Source organism: Phycodurus eques, chromosome 15 (genome assembly GCF_024500275.1).
Source record: "Phycodurus eques isolate BA_2022a chromosome 15, UOR_Pequ_1.1, whole genome shotgun sequence".
Classification (NCBI taxonomy): Eukaryota; Metazoa; Chordata; class Actinopteri; order Syngnathiformes; family Syngnathidae; genus Phycodurus; species Phycodurus eques.
In genome coordinates this window covers 23,435,639-23,451,620 of record NC_084539.1, presented here as the reverse complement: position 1 = coordinate 23,451,620, position 15,982 = coordinate 23,435,639, and the positions used below count along the sequence as shown (strand labels likewise).

The 15,982-nt window shown below is 48.9% G+C and overlaps 2 protein-coding genes across 2 annotated transcripts; both read left to right on the top strand.

The window, feature by feature from the left end:
- Positions 1–209: 209 nt before the first annotated feature.
- Positions 210–6,084, top strand: slc25a46 (solute carrier family 25 member 46). Its single transcript, XM_061697909.1, is given in 9 exon segments — positions 210–725; positions 727–925; positions 1,826–1,868; positions 1,939–1,996; positions 2,069–2,146; positions 2,962–3,062; positions 3,143–3,199; positions 3,990–4,047; positions 4,986–6,084. Coding segments are annotated over 9 exon segments (1,275 nt in total). The 5' UTR covers positions 210–653; the 3' UTR covers positions 5,595–6,084.
- Positions 6,085–7,077: 993 nt separating this feature from the next.
- Positions 7,078–15,981, top strand: wdr36 (WD repeat domain 36). The gene is made up of 22 exons (XM_061697790.1): positions 7,078–7,340; positions 7,494–7,521; positions 7,601–7,701; positions 7,781–7,898; positions 8,072–8,204; positions 8,421–8,475; positions 9,241–9,373; positions 9,549–9,721; positions 9,804–9,924; positions 9,996–10,061; positions 10,254–10,343; positions 10,425–10,567; positions 10,689–10,806; positions 10,883–11,048; positions 11,680–11,788; positions 12,820–12,899; positions 12,963–13,070; positions 13,145–13,382; positions 13,817–13,927; positions 14,004–14,088; positions 14,164–14,351; positions 14,982–15,981. The coding sequence occupies exons 1-22, from the start codon at positions 7,191–7,193 to the stop codon at positions 15,129–15,131; spliced, it is 2,664 nt and encodes an 887-aa protein (XP_061553774.1). The 5' UTR covers positions 7,078–7,190; the 3' UTR covers positions 15,132–15,981.
- The last annotated feature ends 1 nt before the right edge of the window (position 15,982 follows it).

Here is a 15,982-nt window from a genome sequence, read left to right as displayed (position 1 = left end):
CTTTCACAGCTTATTACCGTCCTGCAAAATTAGGGTCCGCTGGCTTGACCGCAGTGGGGATTGCGGTGCGGGCCCGTTTGTCGGGGTCACGGTCAGTTCCAGAGAAAGGAACTCTGAATGCTTCAGCATGGGAACACTTAACTCTTCTAACGCGACAAAGCAAGGTGGATGAACTTGACACGTTTGGGTTGATCTTGAGTGGTGCGAGATGGGCGTGTGACGTCACAAACGCGCTTCTGGAAGAATGCTCATCAATTCCCATAAACCTCGCGGACGGAGCTGCAAAGGGCGGCCCGACGTCACATTCAACCGTACCGATGAGGAATGGGATGTCAATTCAGTTCATATGTCAGTCAAGGCGAATATGAATATGTTGGTTTTTTTTCATATTTATTTGGAAAATACAAAGGTGGCAACGAGTCTTTGTGACTACGAGACTTGCCTGGCACAAGAGGTTGCCCCGTTTGCCACACTCCAGTCCGGTAGGTGGCGGTAATCGTCATCAAGAAAGGACTTGAAGCCCTCAACTTCCGGGTGGGAGTTGACAGCTGACTGATCGCCGTCGTCCGTCCATGTTGGCGCTGTGACGAGCTGCGTCCCGCCGCGGTGGTCCACCCTCGCCGGTTCTCTGGGTCCTCCTCCTCCTCCTCCTCATGGCGTCCAGACGACCGGACAGCTTCGACGGGCTCGCGTACCGCGGCGGCCGGGACGAGCCTCCTCACTACTCCGCTGCGGAGCGGCCCCGCGGAGCCGCCGCAGCACCTCCACTGGGTCACCACGCCGCCGGACATCCCCGGCAGCCGCAACCTGCACTCCGGGGAGCGGACGCCGCTCTACGACGAGCCGCCCGGAGCGCCCGGCGGGGCCGCAGGGGAGCGCGACTGGGACGCGACGGCGCAAGCCGGCGGCCCGCCGCCTCCGCCTGGTGAGGACCTTAGCTTAGCTTATCTTAGCTTAGCTTAGCTTAGCTTAGCTCAGTTTAGCTTATCTTATCTTGGGGTTGTTAGGATCCTAATAATAACAACGATGATGAGGGTAACAGTTAATTTGATTGCTAACGCACTTTCTGTCATTGCATCTCTAAGTGCTGCATGTTAAAAGGCTACTATACAACCAAATACACAGATTGCTATGATATTAGCGGTCAATGTGTCCTTTTCAATCAGAAGGTTTTTATGTATTCAGGGTAGCAACAGTAGGCTTAGTTAAATGAAGTTCGGCTCGCTGTAGGTAAGGTCAAAGGGCGGGGCCCCATATTGGAACTAATAAAAGTGGAACCGGGACGGGTCACCCCTCGGTTTTCCTTTGTCCTCGTTTAAAGGCAAAAACGGGACATAAATAGAATTTAGTCAGAAGTTTATAAAAACTGATAGAAGAAAAACAATTGGGGAGGGTAGTGTGTCGGTTAAGTTAGTTTGGTCATCGTAAGCCATATCAGGCAAGCGTGGTTCAATTAACGAGGTTATCGACAACCGATCGATTGTCGTAATTGACAACTATTTGGATAATCGCTTTGGACCCTTGTTGAATTGAAAATCCAAATCCCCGGATTAACAGTCAAATGTCTCCGAATTCCGTCATCGTCCATTTTTCCAGACTGATTGTGTTTGTTTTCAAAATAAGACGTCTTCGAAAACCTCTGAATGGTCAAGATTTTCGCCGATTTGCGTACCGAATCAGTTGGAAATAATACTAGAATGTTTTGAATAAATAAAGGGATGCAAATTGAAAAGAGTTTTTAAGAATCCCGTTCTTCGACGAATGGGCCAAATAACGACGTCACGTCGAGGTGATTTGTTGTTTATTGGTGCGTTTGTGGTTCCAGAGCAGCTGAACCGCCTCACGGGTTTCGGGATCGGACTCGTCAGGTGATCGCGTGACCGCCGCGTCACGTTGTCAGGGTGACGGGCAGCCGTTGTAACACGCGTGCGCGCGCAGTCTTTTTGCAGAGAACGTGCTGACTCATCCCTGCGTGGTCTTCCGCCGCCAGTGTCAGGTGAGCCTCCGCCGCGCTGACCTCCAGCCGCGCCCGCTCGCCCGCGACCTTTTGTGTTTGTTCGTCCCGCAGGTCAACTACCACGCGCGATGCGACCACCTGACGCCGTTCAGCGCCCTCGCCGTCATGTACGCCATCAGCAAGGCTCAGGTATGCGGGCGGCGGACGCCTCGTCGTGCGACGGGCTCGCGGAGGCGTGCAAAATTTCACCCGGGTTTCCATGGAAACGAAGATGGGCAACTGTGGAAATCTTTTCACTGGAATTTAAAGGAATTGAATGGAGATGTGTCAGATTCAAACTTTAATATTTGGGCCTGGCAGATACATCGGCAGAGATATATATATATATATATATATATATATATATTTTTTTTTTTTTGACACATTACAACAACATAAGACAAAGATGACGACGATCAAACAAACATTCCAAAGAAAATTGGCAAACATCAGCGAAGCAGCCCATTTTTTGATTTTTCTCTGTTGTGCAGTTAAACAATTGTTAAACAAATTCTTTCCGTAATTCATATCTTTATTGTCCTATATGTTATTTGATTCATGATCTATTTTGAAAATGAATAATTATCGGAATTTTATACTGTCAAATATTGGAGCGGGCGTGGCCTTCACCAAATCACAATCTGTCGGCGCCTGCTTCAGCTGTACTTGCATGAAATGTTCTTGTTTTAGTCGGAATTATGCTCAAAATATTTCTCCCAAATATATTCCAACTTTAAATTTTCATCCCATAAATTCCCATTGAAAGTTGACAACTTTCAAAATGACCCGAATTTTGCAGCCCTACTTTTCACTTTATCAGGAGTCGTATTGAGGGCTAATTGGCGGCAAAAAAAAAAAAAAAGGTTAACCTCCATTCTCCTCACTTCCTGTGAATTCCCGCGAAAATGTTGGCAAATTGCCGCCGCAATGTTGCAAGTGTGCTGAGCGCCGGCGTCGCTGTCCAGGGCCCGCGGGCGCTGTGGAAGGGGATGGGCAGCACCTTCATCGTGCACGGCGTCACGCTGGGAGCTGAGGGCATCATCAGCGAGTTCACGCCGTTGCCACGGTAACCAGCAGCACGCACGGTTTTGGGAAGAGGGGAGGAGGCGGGGGCGCGGCCTTAACACGCTGCGTTTGTGGTCGTAGGGAGATTCCTCACCGCTGGAGCGCCAAACAGTTGGCCGGGCACTTCCTGCTCAAAGGGTCAGTTTGCTCGAACTTCCTGTGAGAGATTTGTTTTGGTGGGGGGAGCAAAATATCGCCGTTTCCGTGACACAAACGTTCTTTCGCCCTGTACCACATGACTCTTCTGAGATTTACACATCAAATTGCCCAACGGTAACGTTTGACCCATTGTTCTGACCATTATTTTTTTTTTGCTTTGACTTGAAAGCAAAAATTTGTGCTGCACGGCGGAAGTGAACTCGACTCACTTGACAACGGGGCGGCGGTTTGGCAGACTGTCAACAATTGTTATGCTTAACTTGATGCTAACAAAGAAGCGGGGTCACAGTGTTATAACCCTGAAAGCGACGGCTATTTGAACACAAATGGTGCCTCCGCGCATGTAGGCAGACAATATAACATTACATGACAAACTCATATGACTGCAGTTACTAAGTCACTGACAGTAGTTGTGAAACTCTTCTATGTTTGCGTCTGCATGACTGTATTGTACGACCCCCGTGGCCAAGTCGCGCACACCAGAAGGTGTTGCGATGAATTAATCGAGATGGCAGAAAAAGAAGCTCTTAAAAAGGAAGGCAAATGAACTCCAAATTGTAGTTGAATTGAATTCCAATCACATTTCATAGGTTTCGTGTACATATCTGAAAAAAATAAATTGTTTTGTCTCAGGGAAAATGACCAGAACAATGTCAAGCCACGCGATTATTATTGTTTTTCATCATTGGATTGTCGCGTGTCAACGCCCGTCAGCAGTCGGCACGTTCCCTTCTTGAGCGAGACTTTTCTTTTGACTCCCCGTTGACAGTTTGACGGCGGCGGCGGCGCTTCCTTTCTACTGCTCCAGCCTCATCGAGACTGTGCAGGTGAGCGCCCGTTCTTTCGTCGCTTGTTGCAAAGTGGGCAGAAAGGTTTCTGGTAAAGTTCCATGGCGAGTTGAAATGAGGAGTTTGGGAAATATTCCTCGTTGGAAACGTTCCGTGGGAGTTTTTTTTTTTTTTTTTTAATGTCCTAAGCAGCAAAACAGACGGCTCTCTAAAAATGTTGGGGCGTGAAGGTCGTCGCCAAAGGACTCACGCGGTGACTCACGAGTGACCCCTGATGGGACAAGCCCCAAACTGCAAGAGTAATATTCCCCTAACTCAATATACATTAGCACAATACACTTCCGCTAGCCCTTTTTAAACAACAGTACAAAGAAGTTAGCATTTTGTATTTGCTTTGGGCAGATCTAATGCAAATGAATCATATTTAAAGTGCCTCATTAACATTATCCGCAAGCTCGCATTCCTTCCCTCGGAAAAAAAACGAATGTACAATACCTTGTTGGCACTTAACGTTCGGATTCTAAAAGATAAATTCATACGTCCTTGGGGCTAAATGAGTTCAAACTGCTGAATTAATTCCCATCGAAAGTTTCCAACTTTGAAAATTCCTGGAATTTTGTAACCCGGCACATGACAAACCCGGAAAACAAAACGGGACGGCTAACTTCCTGTCTGTGCTACGCTGACAAGCACGACTACGGGTTGATTACGTGATTGTTTGTTTGTTTTTTTTATGGCTCGTGTCTTTGGACAAAAGTTAAATAGCTGTACATATCGATCATATCATACATGTAAACATGAGCAAAGCCGAGACGCCGACTATTGTTATGTTCGGTGACGTCTGCTGTCGCACCGTCGACGTTTCAAGTTCCCTCAGGTCGCGCTTTCCCCCGTTTGACAAAACAAACGGGCAAGTAGTTTGCGCATAGAGCGGATTGCCGCCCATGATGCTGACGAGCCTTCCCGTGCCTCCGCAGAGCGAAATCGCGCGCGACGAGTCGTCTTCGGGGCTGCTGGATTGCGTTCGCGAAGGCCTGGCCCGCCTGCTGGGCGTGGGCGCCCCTCACAGCCGCCGCCTGCTCCCTCTCGGCAGCCTGCTGCTGCCCGCCGCGTGCCACGCCGTCCTCCGCTACGCCGTGGCCGCCGCCGTGCAGCGCGCGGCGCTGTGGCTGCACCGGCGCGCCGAGAAGCGACGCCGCGGCCCGGCGGCGGACCCGCTGGAGGCCCACTTCCCCGAGCTGGCGGCGGCCTGGTTAGGCTCGCTGGCGGCGGACGCGCTGGCGTACCCGCTGGAGACGACGCTGCACCGCCTCAGCCTGCAGGGCACGCGCACCATCATCGACGCGACGGACGGCGCGGCGCCGGCGACCGGCGCGGGGAACGGCGGGAGCCCGCTGGTGCTGCCCGTCAACACGCAGTACGACGGCCTGGCCGACTGCGTCCACGCCATCCGCCGCAAGGAGGGCTGGGCCGGCTTTTACCGCGGCTTCGGGGCGCTGGCGGCCCAGTTCGCGCTGCACGGCGCCTTGCTGGCTGCCGCCAGGACGCTTCTGAGGCTGCTGCTGCTGGAGGGCAAGGTCAGCTAGGTGTCGCCGTGGAAACAAGAAGATCTTAATATTCTGCTCTGTTTAAAACCACTGCATTGATTTTGCTACTTATTGGTCTAGAGCTAGAAGGTGGATCGATCCATCACTGGTGCCGCACGTTTATAGGTGTACGTTTGTGTAAATGGAACATTTTTGTTTGATTGTATAAACTACTGACAACGTAGCTCTCAGATACAAATGTCAGTTCGACCCCAAAAACATTTTGGTCTCTTAATTTTTCCAGGGTTGTATGTTAGTTGTAAATAGGCGGCTGATCTCACGAGCGAAGGTTACGGCGCTTCCTTCGCTTAGTTTAGCACAAAGACGTCACGATGACATCACTTCCTGTCTCGTGTGTGCGCACGCATGAAGCCAATAAGCTGTTTGTTTGTATAAAGTTGTCATCCACCAAAGTGTAAAACAACAAAGAATAAATTATTGTGGTCCAAAGGATTTTTTTTGGTCAAACATTAAAATTGAAATGAAATTACGTTTCTTCTTTAATCATTGATCATGAATTGGTATGGATTGTTTATAAGTGTGTCTGTTAGCTTAAGTGCTCGTGCAGTCATGAAGTAACAGTAGATAATGTGTCGTATGTTAAATGTATGTATCCGTATTTAATCGACCGCATACCTTAGCCTTAAGGAAGCCCATTTAGCTTGTTGCTAAGAAATTGCAAAAACGCCATACACAGGCTAACTAAGAGCATTGGTGTTCTAACTCGGCAACGGATGTTTGAACACAAACAGGAGACAGACAATACAACGATGCTGACAGGCGTCTACTGTATTCTTTACATTGAGCCGCTAATATTACTGCAGTGTACTGAGAAGCTGTGACCGTCTCCGTGTGGAGTTTCGCTGTCTGGCTGTTGCATACTGCCCCCGTGTGGCCAAGGTGCGCACATCAAACAGCAGCACAATATTCATTGAAACAAAATGTGGCAAAAACAATTTCAATTCTTGACATTCTGTTTAATGATGTCATTATTGTATGCTTTTAAAAAGTACAGTATTATAGTCTTGTTAAAAAACATGACACAAGTCTGTGTTGGCTTTTTGGGATTAATGGCGTTTGCCTTCGGGAAAAATGATGTAAGATAAGAATTAGGAGAACATTCAACTTTTATCTCAAGGCACAACTGCGGTAATATTGGTATTTATTTGTCGTCATAGTCAATTATTAAAAGTTCCTTTTTCCTGCCTTTCTCCAGCAAGTTTTTTGTAAGCTTCGACCCGAAAACAAATCACTTTCCATACATTGTTCACAAAACTGCCATGGGAGCAGTTGCCATTTCATAAGCATAAACGCACGGGGGAGGAGGAGAAATACAGAAATACAAAAATGAAAGACATGTTCACGTTATCCCTTCAGGCAGTTGAAAAGCTTCGTTTCCTGTTTCACTTGATTTTTCGTGAGCGGAACCTTCGTACGAAGGAACCTTTTCCACACGGGCTCTTTTTTTGTTGCCGCTCGCTGCATCCGTTTCCTCCCGTGAAGCTTTCTTTCTCGTCTCTCCTGATTGCTCGTCTTCTTGTCGTCTTTTTGTTACTTTTTGCTTCTTCGGGTTGGTTCTTCGCTTTGTTGGCGTTGATGGCGGCGGGAGGCGGAAGTTGTTTATTTAGCGGCTTCCGGCTTTTGGGACTTTACTGCAACCACGTGCCGCATGTGCTCCGATACCACCGCAAACATCGGGAGTTCTACCTGGTGACGTCAGTGGGAAAATGTTTGCACACGTACAACGTAAGGACAGTCAGTGTGTGTTTGAATGTGGAAGGTGATGTTGCACGGCGGCCGGCCGCAATAGTTGACATGAATTTATGGTTCAACGTGTCAACTTACGACATCGTCGAAGTTGTGACGTCATGTTGTCGTTTTTTTGTTTTTTTCCCCTAGGTCAACCGCTTGGGCATCGTCGCCGTCAGTGAGTATTTCTTTGCGTCGGTCGCCGCGACGACAAAATGATGCCCGATGGGCTGATGCAGTGTGATGCGGTCGCCTAGGTAACAGCCTGCCGGACGACATCACGTGCTTGGCGGCCGACAGGATGTTGGTGTTCGCCGCCGCCGGCTCGCTCGTCTACGCCTTCGCCAGGAACAAAGAGGTCGCGTGACCTTTTCTGAGGGGCGGGGCTGAGCGCTTGAGATGGGCGGGGCTGAGAGTGTTTTTGTGCACGCGTGCAGGTGGTGATGTGTTACCGTGGACACAAACAAGAAGTGCGCTCGCTGCTTCCTTTCGGCGATCAACTGATCTCGGCCGACGGCGGCGGGCTCGTCGTCGTGTGGGACGTCCGAGGCGGCGGTGAGGGCGGAGCTTAGGGCCACGCTGTGTGCGAGTGTGTCCGTGTGTGTATGTACACGCGTGTCTGCGTGTGACTGTATATCTGTGCGTGTTTGTTTTCGTATGTATGTTGAATTTTACGTATGCATGCATGCATGCATGCTTGCGTAACAGTCCTCCGTGTCCTCCCTTAGACGCGTACCTACAGCTGAACTTGGACCCCGCGACCTTCGACGTGTCGGCAATGATGCATCCCAGCACGTACCTGAATAAAGTCCTGCTGGGGAGTTCCCAGGGTGCATTGCAGCTCTGGAACCTAAAGACCAGGTTAGCACGCCCGCTAACAGCCAGTCGGGCCGGGCGACAAATACAATCTCCCCAAAATCTTTTTTCACATTTAAACAATTTTCCTACAATACAAAAAAAAAAGTAACTTGAATTGATCGATCAAATTGACGAATGACCCCGAATTGACGAATAATCATGACACTGAGTTGTTATTTTGTTGTTTTTGTGTCTGCGTGTTGTTGGTGTGGCGTCCAGCAAGTTGTTGTACACGTTTGCGGGCTGGTCAGCGGGCGTCAGCGTGCTGCAGCAGGTGAGTGCCGCGTGGCTCGCTGGCCCGTCAGCGCGTTGCGCGCCACCCAAAAAGGCTGCCGCAGAGACACACACGGACCCGACCCACCTGGATTTTGGAGGCCCGTTCCAACAATCCACAGAGTAAAATACCATTAACCGATTAATTGGCCAATGAATTAGAACAAGTATATAATGAATACAATTACTGACTTAATACTTCTGAATTACAAACAGAACATTAGACTGTTTTACAAGACTTTGTCCTTTAGTATTTAACTTTACAACAGAGATTTTTGTCTGTTAGTTGAACGTCATTGTTTTTGTCATACGATGGAAATTGGTAATGTGTTCAAAAATGTTAAAATTGGCAAAAAATAAGCAGTTTTTTGCAGATTTTTGAATGTCATTGTTTTTTTCTTATTTTGTAATGTGTTACTGTGTAAAAGAAAAAACAATAATTCAGCAAAGAATTGGCCTAAAAAAAACAACTTAAAAACTTATTTGCCCCCTCCCTCAAAAATGTTGAACCAACCATATCATTTCATCCAACTAGTTCAGTGCTAACATATCATGCAAATGCCATCGATTTTGCAGTAATTCAAACCCTTCAAACAACTGCCACTTTCGCGCACACTTTATTATGTTGCACATCTTCCAGAAAAGCTCAGTGCTGCTTGTTGTGGCATAACGTGGTATTACACCGAACCCCCCGCAGAAAAACAATATTTGTCGCTCAGTTTTGGCGGCTGTGGTATGAACTAATGACTTGAAGTAACCCGGACAGAGCCCGGCGGTGGACGTGGTGGGCGTCGGCACCGCAACGGGCCGCATCATCATTCACAACATCCGATTGGACGAGACGCTGATGACCTTCACGCAGGACTGGGGGCCAATCACGTCGCTGGCTTTCCGAACAGGTGACCTGCTGTGGTGTGTGCATGTGCGTGCGTACGTGTGTTCCCGTGTGTGTTTGCGTGAGCTTAGTGTGCGCGCGCATGAGTGCACATGCATTCCTGCGCTTGCTTTTTGTGTGTGTCTATGGGGTGTGCGCGCGCATGAGATATGTGTGTGTGACCTTTGACCCTGCGGCAGACGGGCCACCCACGCTGGCGACGGGCAGTCCTCAAGGTCACGTAACCTTGTGGGACCTGGAGCGGCGGCAGCCGGCGGCTCAGCTGAGACACGCCCACCAGACGGCGGTGAGCGCCAGCTTCGTGCACGGCGAGCCGCTCCTCGTCACCAACGCCGGCGACAACGCCATCAAGGTCGGGGACGCCGTCGTCGGGGTAAGCGCCAGTTGGACCGCCAACTGTCTCATATGTTTTTTTTCTTCTCTTTTTTCCCCAGGTCTGGATCCTAGACCAGGAAGGGGGCGGAGCTAGGTTGCTGAGAAATCGGCAGGGTCACAGCGCCCCGCCCGCTACCATCTGTCACCACGGCAACGACGGGAAAAACATCCTCAGCGCTGGTAAATGACGACGATGACGGCGACTTTCTTTCCTATTCAAACGTTGGGAAAACATTTTTCTCCCCCTGCAGGTCAGGACGGCACACTGCAGTCTTTCTCCAGCGTACACGAACGACTCAACAAGAACCTCGGACACGGTCCGACTCCGCCCACCTGCACCTCGCTTTTACGCTCGCCAACGCATTAGTTCTTTGACGGTTTTTTTTGTATGAATGGTGTTGTATGTGTGTGTGTGTGTGTGTGTGTATGTGTGCATTTTTGATGTACGTTTGTCTGTATTTGTGTGAGATATTTGTGTGTGTGTGTTGTTTATTTGTGTGCGTGTTTAGGCTCCATCAATAAAAAGAAAGAGCAGAAGAAGAAGAAGGGGCTGTCCTATGAAGAGCTCCGCCTACCTGCAATCACTGCATTCGCCTCTGGTTGGCGCTCAAACACACGCACATACCCACATGCACGCACACACGTCATGGCAAGATGCAAATGTCCGTGTTGATTGACAGCGACGGCCCGCCAAGCCGACTGGGACGGTATCGTGGCGTGTCACCGTGGTCGCCTAGCAACCACCACCTGGAACTACCAGCGCTGCACAATGGGGGCACACCACTTGCGACCACCGGGGGGCAGCGGCAATGCTGTCGCCATGGTAACCATAGCACCTCCCCCTGCACATAGAACCCCCCCCCCCCCCCCCCCCCCCCCCACAGACACACACACACACACACACACACTGACACACTGACTTGACCTCCCGTGTCCTCTCGCAGGCTGTTGACATCACTTCCTGTGGAAACTTTGCACTGGTGGGCTCTTCGTGCGGTCGCGTCGACGTTTACAACCTGCAGTCCGGATTTCATCGCGGTTGCTATGGAGACAAGCAGAAAGGTTGAACCCACAACTCCTGTGCGATCGCTCGCTTCGCCCGCCGTCTCTTATTAACTCCGCCCCTTTTTCCCCAAAGCCCACAGCGGCGCCGTGCGAGGCGTGGCCACCGACACGCTCAATCAGCTGACGCTCACCGCCGCGTCCGATTGCCTCCTCAAGTTCTGGCGCTTCAAGAGCCGCAAACAGGAAGAGCAGATCAAGCTAAATGCGGCGCCGGCTAGCATGAAGCTACACAGAGACAGGTAGCTAACGAGCTGTCGGGGGCGGTTGCAGAGTGGGGTGTTTAGGGGTGTTGAGCTCCAAAGCACTTCAAGCTTTAGTATGAACACATGCACATGACACAAAAAGCTAGCGTCTCTCATTCCAATTCAAACAGGATAGTGGTGCCGTCTCTGACCGCCTGAAATGTCACACTGTTCACGATATTGCGAAATTAAAAGTGCCTCCATATCGTCGTGGCCTTATCTCGGCATGAAATAATAAGCCGTTGTGCTTAAAATGTAGTTTTGTGCCGTCTGTGCGTTTCACGTCCTCGTTTGAGTGTAATTGGACGCGTAAGCCGTGTGACCGTGTGTGTAGGTCTAAAGAAATACCCTGATTGGCCCGCATGACCGCAGCGTTGAGAGCCTTGTCAAATGGCTGCCATGACACAGAGTCACGAGAAATTCAGTCGAAGAAGCAAATTTTGCACCACTCGCGTCGCTCGGCACGAATTTGCGCCTATTTGCATTGACTTTATATGTAATCACGTCACGTGAATGGTTCAGTTCACGTCCAGTGTGTACGCACCGCAAGAGCCTGCTAACAGTTAGCATTTTTCTCCACTCGTACGTATGTTGTGATGTAACTGACGACGTCCTGTCTTCCTGTTAGCGGCATGCTAGCAGTTGCTCTGGATGACTTCACTCTGCTGATCGTCGACGTTGAAACCAAGCGAGTTGTCCGCAAGTTTGCGGGTCACCACGGCAACACCAACGACATGGTGAGTGACTCTGTATCAAATTATAGACCAGTAAGCATCCATTGTGTCATGTCCAAGGTTATTGAAAAAGTAGCGGCAGACAAACTCATTTTGTCATCTCAACTGTGGTCGACATGTATATCTTACGCGACTAGGCTTTCAAAGATCTTGTCACAGGTGTCCCGCTAGGTTCAATCTTGGGTCCAATCCTTTTTACTCTTTATATAAACTGTCTACCATCTGCGCCTGCCTGGGTTTTCTCCGGGCACTCCGGTTTCCTCCCACATCCCAAAAACATGCATCAATTGGAGACTCGAAATTGCCCGTCGGTGTGACCGTGAGTGTGAACGGTTGTTTGTTTGTATGTGCCCTGCGATTGGCTGGCAACCGGTTCAGGGCGTGCCCCGCCTCCTGCCCGATGATAGCCGGGACGGGCTCCGGCACGGCCGCGACCCGCGTGAGGAGAAGCGGCTCAGAAAATGGATGGATAGTATTATTTTTTTTTGGTCTGATACCGATTCTGATATTTTGCAGAATAAAATTCCAAAACCAATTAAAACAAATATATAATGAGTAAAATAACTTTGACAAATAAATAAATCGGGGTCCCTTAACACTTCAATAATACACGTAATAAAGATGAACATTTAACTGTTTTAAAAAACGTTGTACTTTAGTATTAGTTTAACTTTAAACAGAGAGAAAATTTAGCAAAAATGTGCCGATTTTTGTTAATTGTACTTTTTATTTTGATTTATTTATTTTTTCTATTTTAATGTTTGTTAATGTCATTGTCTTTGTCTTGTTGTAAAAAGCTGCAAAAACCATCCTAATGGCGGCCAATTAAATCTGCCGGCCCAATAATCCGTCGTCCCCTACAAATATCTCGGCACTATGTTTGACCGCAGTCTCGCTTTTAAACATCATTTTGACAAAGTGAGCAAATGTTCATGAACGTACATTGTCCCGCGATTACAAATCCAGGAAAAAGTAAGAAAAAGGCACTAAGCTGCCGCTTGTTTTTAGGTGTGACTTTTTCTTATTTTCTTCAGACTTTCAGTCCAGACGGTCGCTGGTTGATCACCGCCGGGATGGACTGCACCATTCGCACGTGGGACGTCCCCTCGGGAAAGTGAGTTCTTCACTCGTTTAAAAGCATTTTTCAAAATGCAGAACAATTGTGTTGTGATTTCAGCCTGGTGGACTGCTTCCTGGTGTCCATGGCGCCAGTGGGCGTGTCCATGTCCCCAACTGGCGACTACTTGGCGACGTCGCACGTGGACAGCCTTGGCGTTTACTTGTGGTCAGCGGCCGAGTTTTTCACTTCCTGGCGGTGCGAATGACAGCAACCAATCACAGACCCTCTCTCCTCCTTAGGACCAATAAGAGCCTTTGCGGGCCCGTGGGGCTCCGCCCGCTCCCGGCCGACTGCCGGCCAGAGGAGGAGACCCTGCCGGGGGCCGGGCCGCCGGGGAACGAGCGGGAAGTGACATCAGAGGAGGAGGAGCCTGCCGAGTCGTACGGCTCGGCGGAGCAGTTGGGGGCGGAGCTCGTGACGCTGTCGCAGCTCCCCGAGTCGAGATGGAAACATCTGCTGTGCCTCGACACCATCAAGGTACACGCAACGTCACGTGATGGAACTCACGTGACCATAACGTCACGTGACAAATAATACACACGTAGCATGACCGTTGCGTGACATGATGCGACACGTGATGGTCACATGACACCCAAGGCACGATTGTTACATGAAACAAGATATGACATGGCACGCAACACGATGGTCGTACATGACACGACACACAGAACACAGTGTCACACGACATGCGACACGATGGTCACATGACACACTTAACGTCACGTCTCGATGACGCACGAGATTTGGTTGCCACGTGACGTGATAGACATGCGATGTGGTCATATGACACATGGAACACATGATTGTCACAGGACAAATCACGTGAGGTCACGTGACAGACACACAACATAACACATGATGGTCACGTGACACGTAAGCCGTGAAGGTGGCATGACGGTGAGTGTTTTCAGAGGAGGAACAAAGCGGTGATGCCGCCCGTGTCTGGAGCACCCGCGCCCTTCTTCCTGCCCACAGTGCCAGGCCTGATGCCGCGCTTCTCCGTGCCGCCACAGGAAGCACAGGTCAACATCTTACTATTGACACATTCGTTAATATTCTCAATAATCATCATAACAATCGTGTGTGTGCGTGTATCAGTCCAAGGTGTTGAGCTGCAGTCTACCATCACAGAGGTCAAAGTTCAGTTGTGCTCTGGAGGCGTGTCTTGTCACGGAGTCATCATGTGAGTTCATTGACAAAACTTGAGCGCGTGTTATGGTTCTAGGATGAACGTGCGGTGGTTTTTTTGTCCGTCCAGTCGCCGTTCCCGTGGAGCTGTTGAAGTCTTTCGGTCCGTCTGCCGTCTCAGTCGAGCTTGCCGGTCTGTCGCCTGACGGGGGCGGAGCCAGCAGCCTCATGTTTGCCTTCATTCGCATGATTGACAGCATGCTGGCCAGTGGGCGGGACTTTGATCTGGCTCACGCTTACCTATCGCTGTTCCTCAAGGTAACGCCGTGACTGCGTTCGGAATCGTTCGCTCATTGCCAAATCGCTAATCTTTCTTTTGCACACGATCGCTATTGGTCGCCTACCACAGAATGAACGAATGATTTGTGTACTTCTAATCTGTATTGCATATGTCCTGACTTTTCTCACCCTATTTTCATTGTATTTACACTTAAAATTTTACATCAACCTGCCAGGGACTACAGATGGAAAGTAGCCAATGGCTATAATCTGGCATATTTACATGCAAATGTTCATGAATATGCACTGTCCCTTTTGAAATGAATAAAATGAACACATTTATACAGTGGACCTAGACAGTTCCTACCTAAAAAGGCCACGAAAAATCTTAATGTTTATTAGGGAGCAGAAAAGATTGAGGAATCATTTAGCATTTTCGACTCTTTTTTTCATATAGTGGGCTATATAGTTGACTGAAACAATTAATCGAATACTCCTGAATCACTACACAGGGATATTTATATAGTAGATTATATACAGTAGTTGACACTAGGGCAGAAAATGTTTTTACTTCCTAATCACTATATATGGATTTTTGCGTAGTGTTTAGGGTTGGATTTCCAACACAGCTTTTTATTGTGAGTCTAACGCATTGCATCCTGTTGACAGCTTCACCTCCGTTCACTGGCGCAGGATGCCGTTGCCATGGAAGCGTTGCTCCGCCTCTCCTCACGGCTTGAGGCTGGGTGGGCGGAGCTCCGGGCGTCCGTCACTCAATCGCTTTGTTTGTTGGCGTACGCCAAGAGTGCACTTTTGTGAACGCGCACACGTGCAGCCTTTGAACATGTCATTGTGCTGCTTTGTTTACAATAAAAAGCTTGTTTTTGTGACTTGAATTTTGTTCCATAAATTCCTATGAACACGAGAAAAATGACTCTATGCTCATCAAAATGTTCATGAACAACATTATCATAAAATAAAAGGTTTAAAGTGTGGAGGGTTCTTTGACTGACATGACGAGCAGCCAATCGGAAGACAGCAAGAATACGTATGAACGGTTTGTGTTTTGAGGCACAAAGTGAAAAAAGACAAGCAATAGTTGTTTTAAATGTGATTTTTTTTCATTTGTATAAAGAATAAGTTCAGTTTGCGGAAGTATTAGGTTAGACTGATTCAACATTTTTATCTTCACCAACGTTAGCATCATTAGTGACGTTCGCTTAATTTGCATGAGTAAGAACAGGTGTCCATGTCAATAGTTTTACATTTAAAGAGTCCCCAATATCTTTACAAAAATAGGCATGGAAATGGAGTCATGATTTTGATGTCATTGACGAACATTTCGCCGTTGTTAGCAAGCTCCATCAGCACAAACAGGTGTCATGTCAATATTCTTAACACTTAACGCCACAGTACTGATTAGCATGGAAATTTATTGAATGTACAATTTAATCACGTTGCTGAGTGAGAGCTAGATCATCGCCTGCCACCGTGGGGGACCTAGTTTCAAGACCCCGACTGGACCATCCGCCAACATCCCCCGGACTCACGGCTGTGGTGTCCTTGAGCAAGACACCGATACCCCGAAATGCTCCCCGGGCGCTTCGGCTGCCCCACTCCTCCAGCGTGTTCCACTAACATGTGTATGTGTTCACTGTGATGGGTTCAAT

Excerpts from the sequence above, each read along its gene's own strand:
- wdr36 (XM_061697790.1), top strand. The coding sequence starts at position 7,191 with ATGGCGGCGGGAGGCGGAAGTTGTTTATTTAGCGGCTTCCGGCTTTTG. Across the intron at positions 9,722-9,803 it reads CCGGCGACAACGCCATCAAG|GTCTGGATCCTAGACCAGGA; the intron begins GTCGGGGACGCC and ends TTTTTTCCCCAG. Across the intron at positions 11,049-11,679 it reads ATGAAGCTACACAGAGACAG|CGGCATGCTAGCAGTTGCTC; the intron begins GTAGCTAACGAG and ends TCTTCCTGTTAG.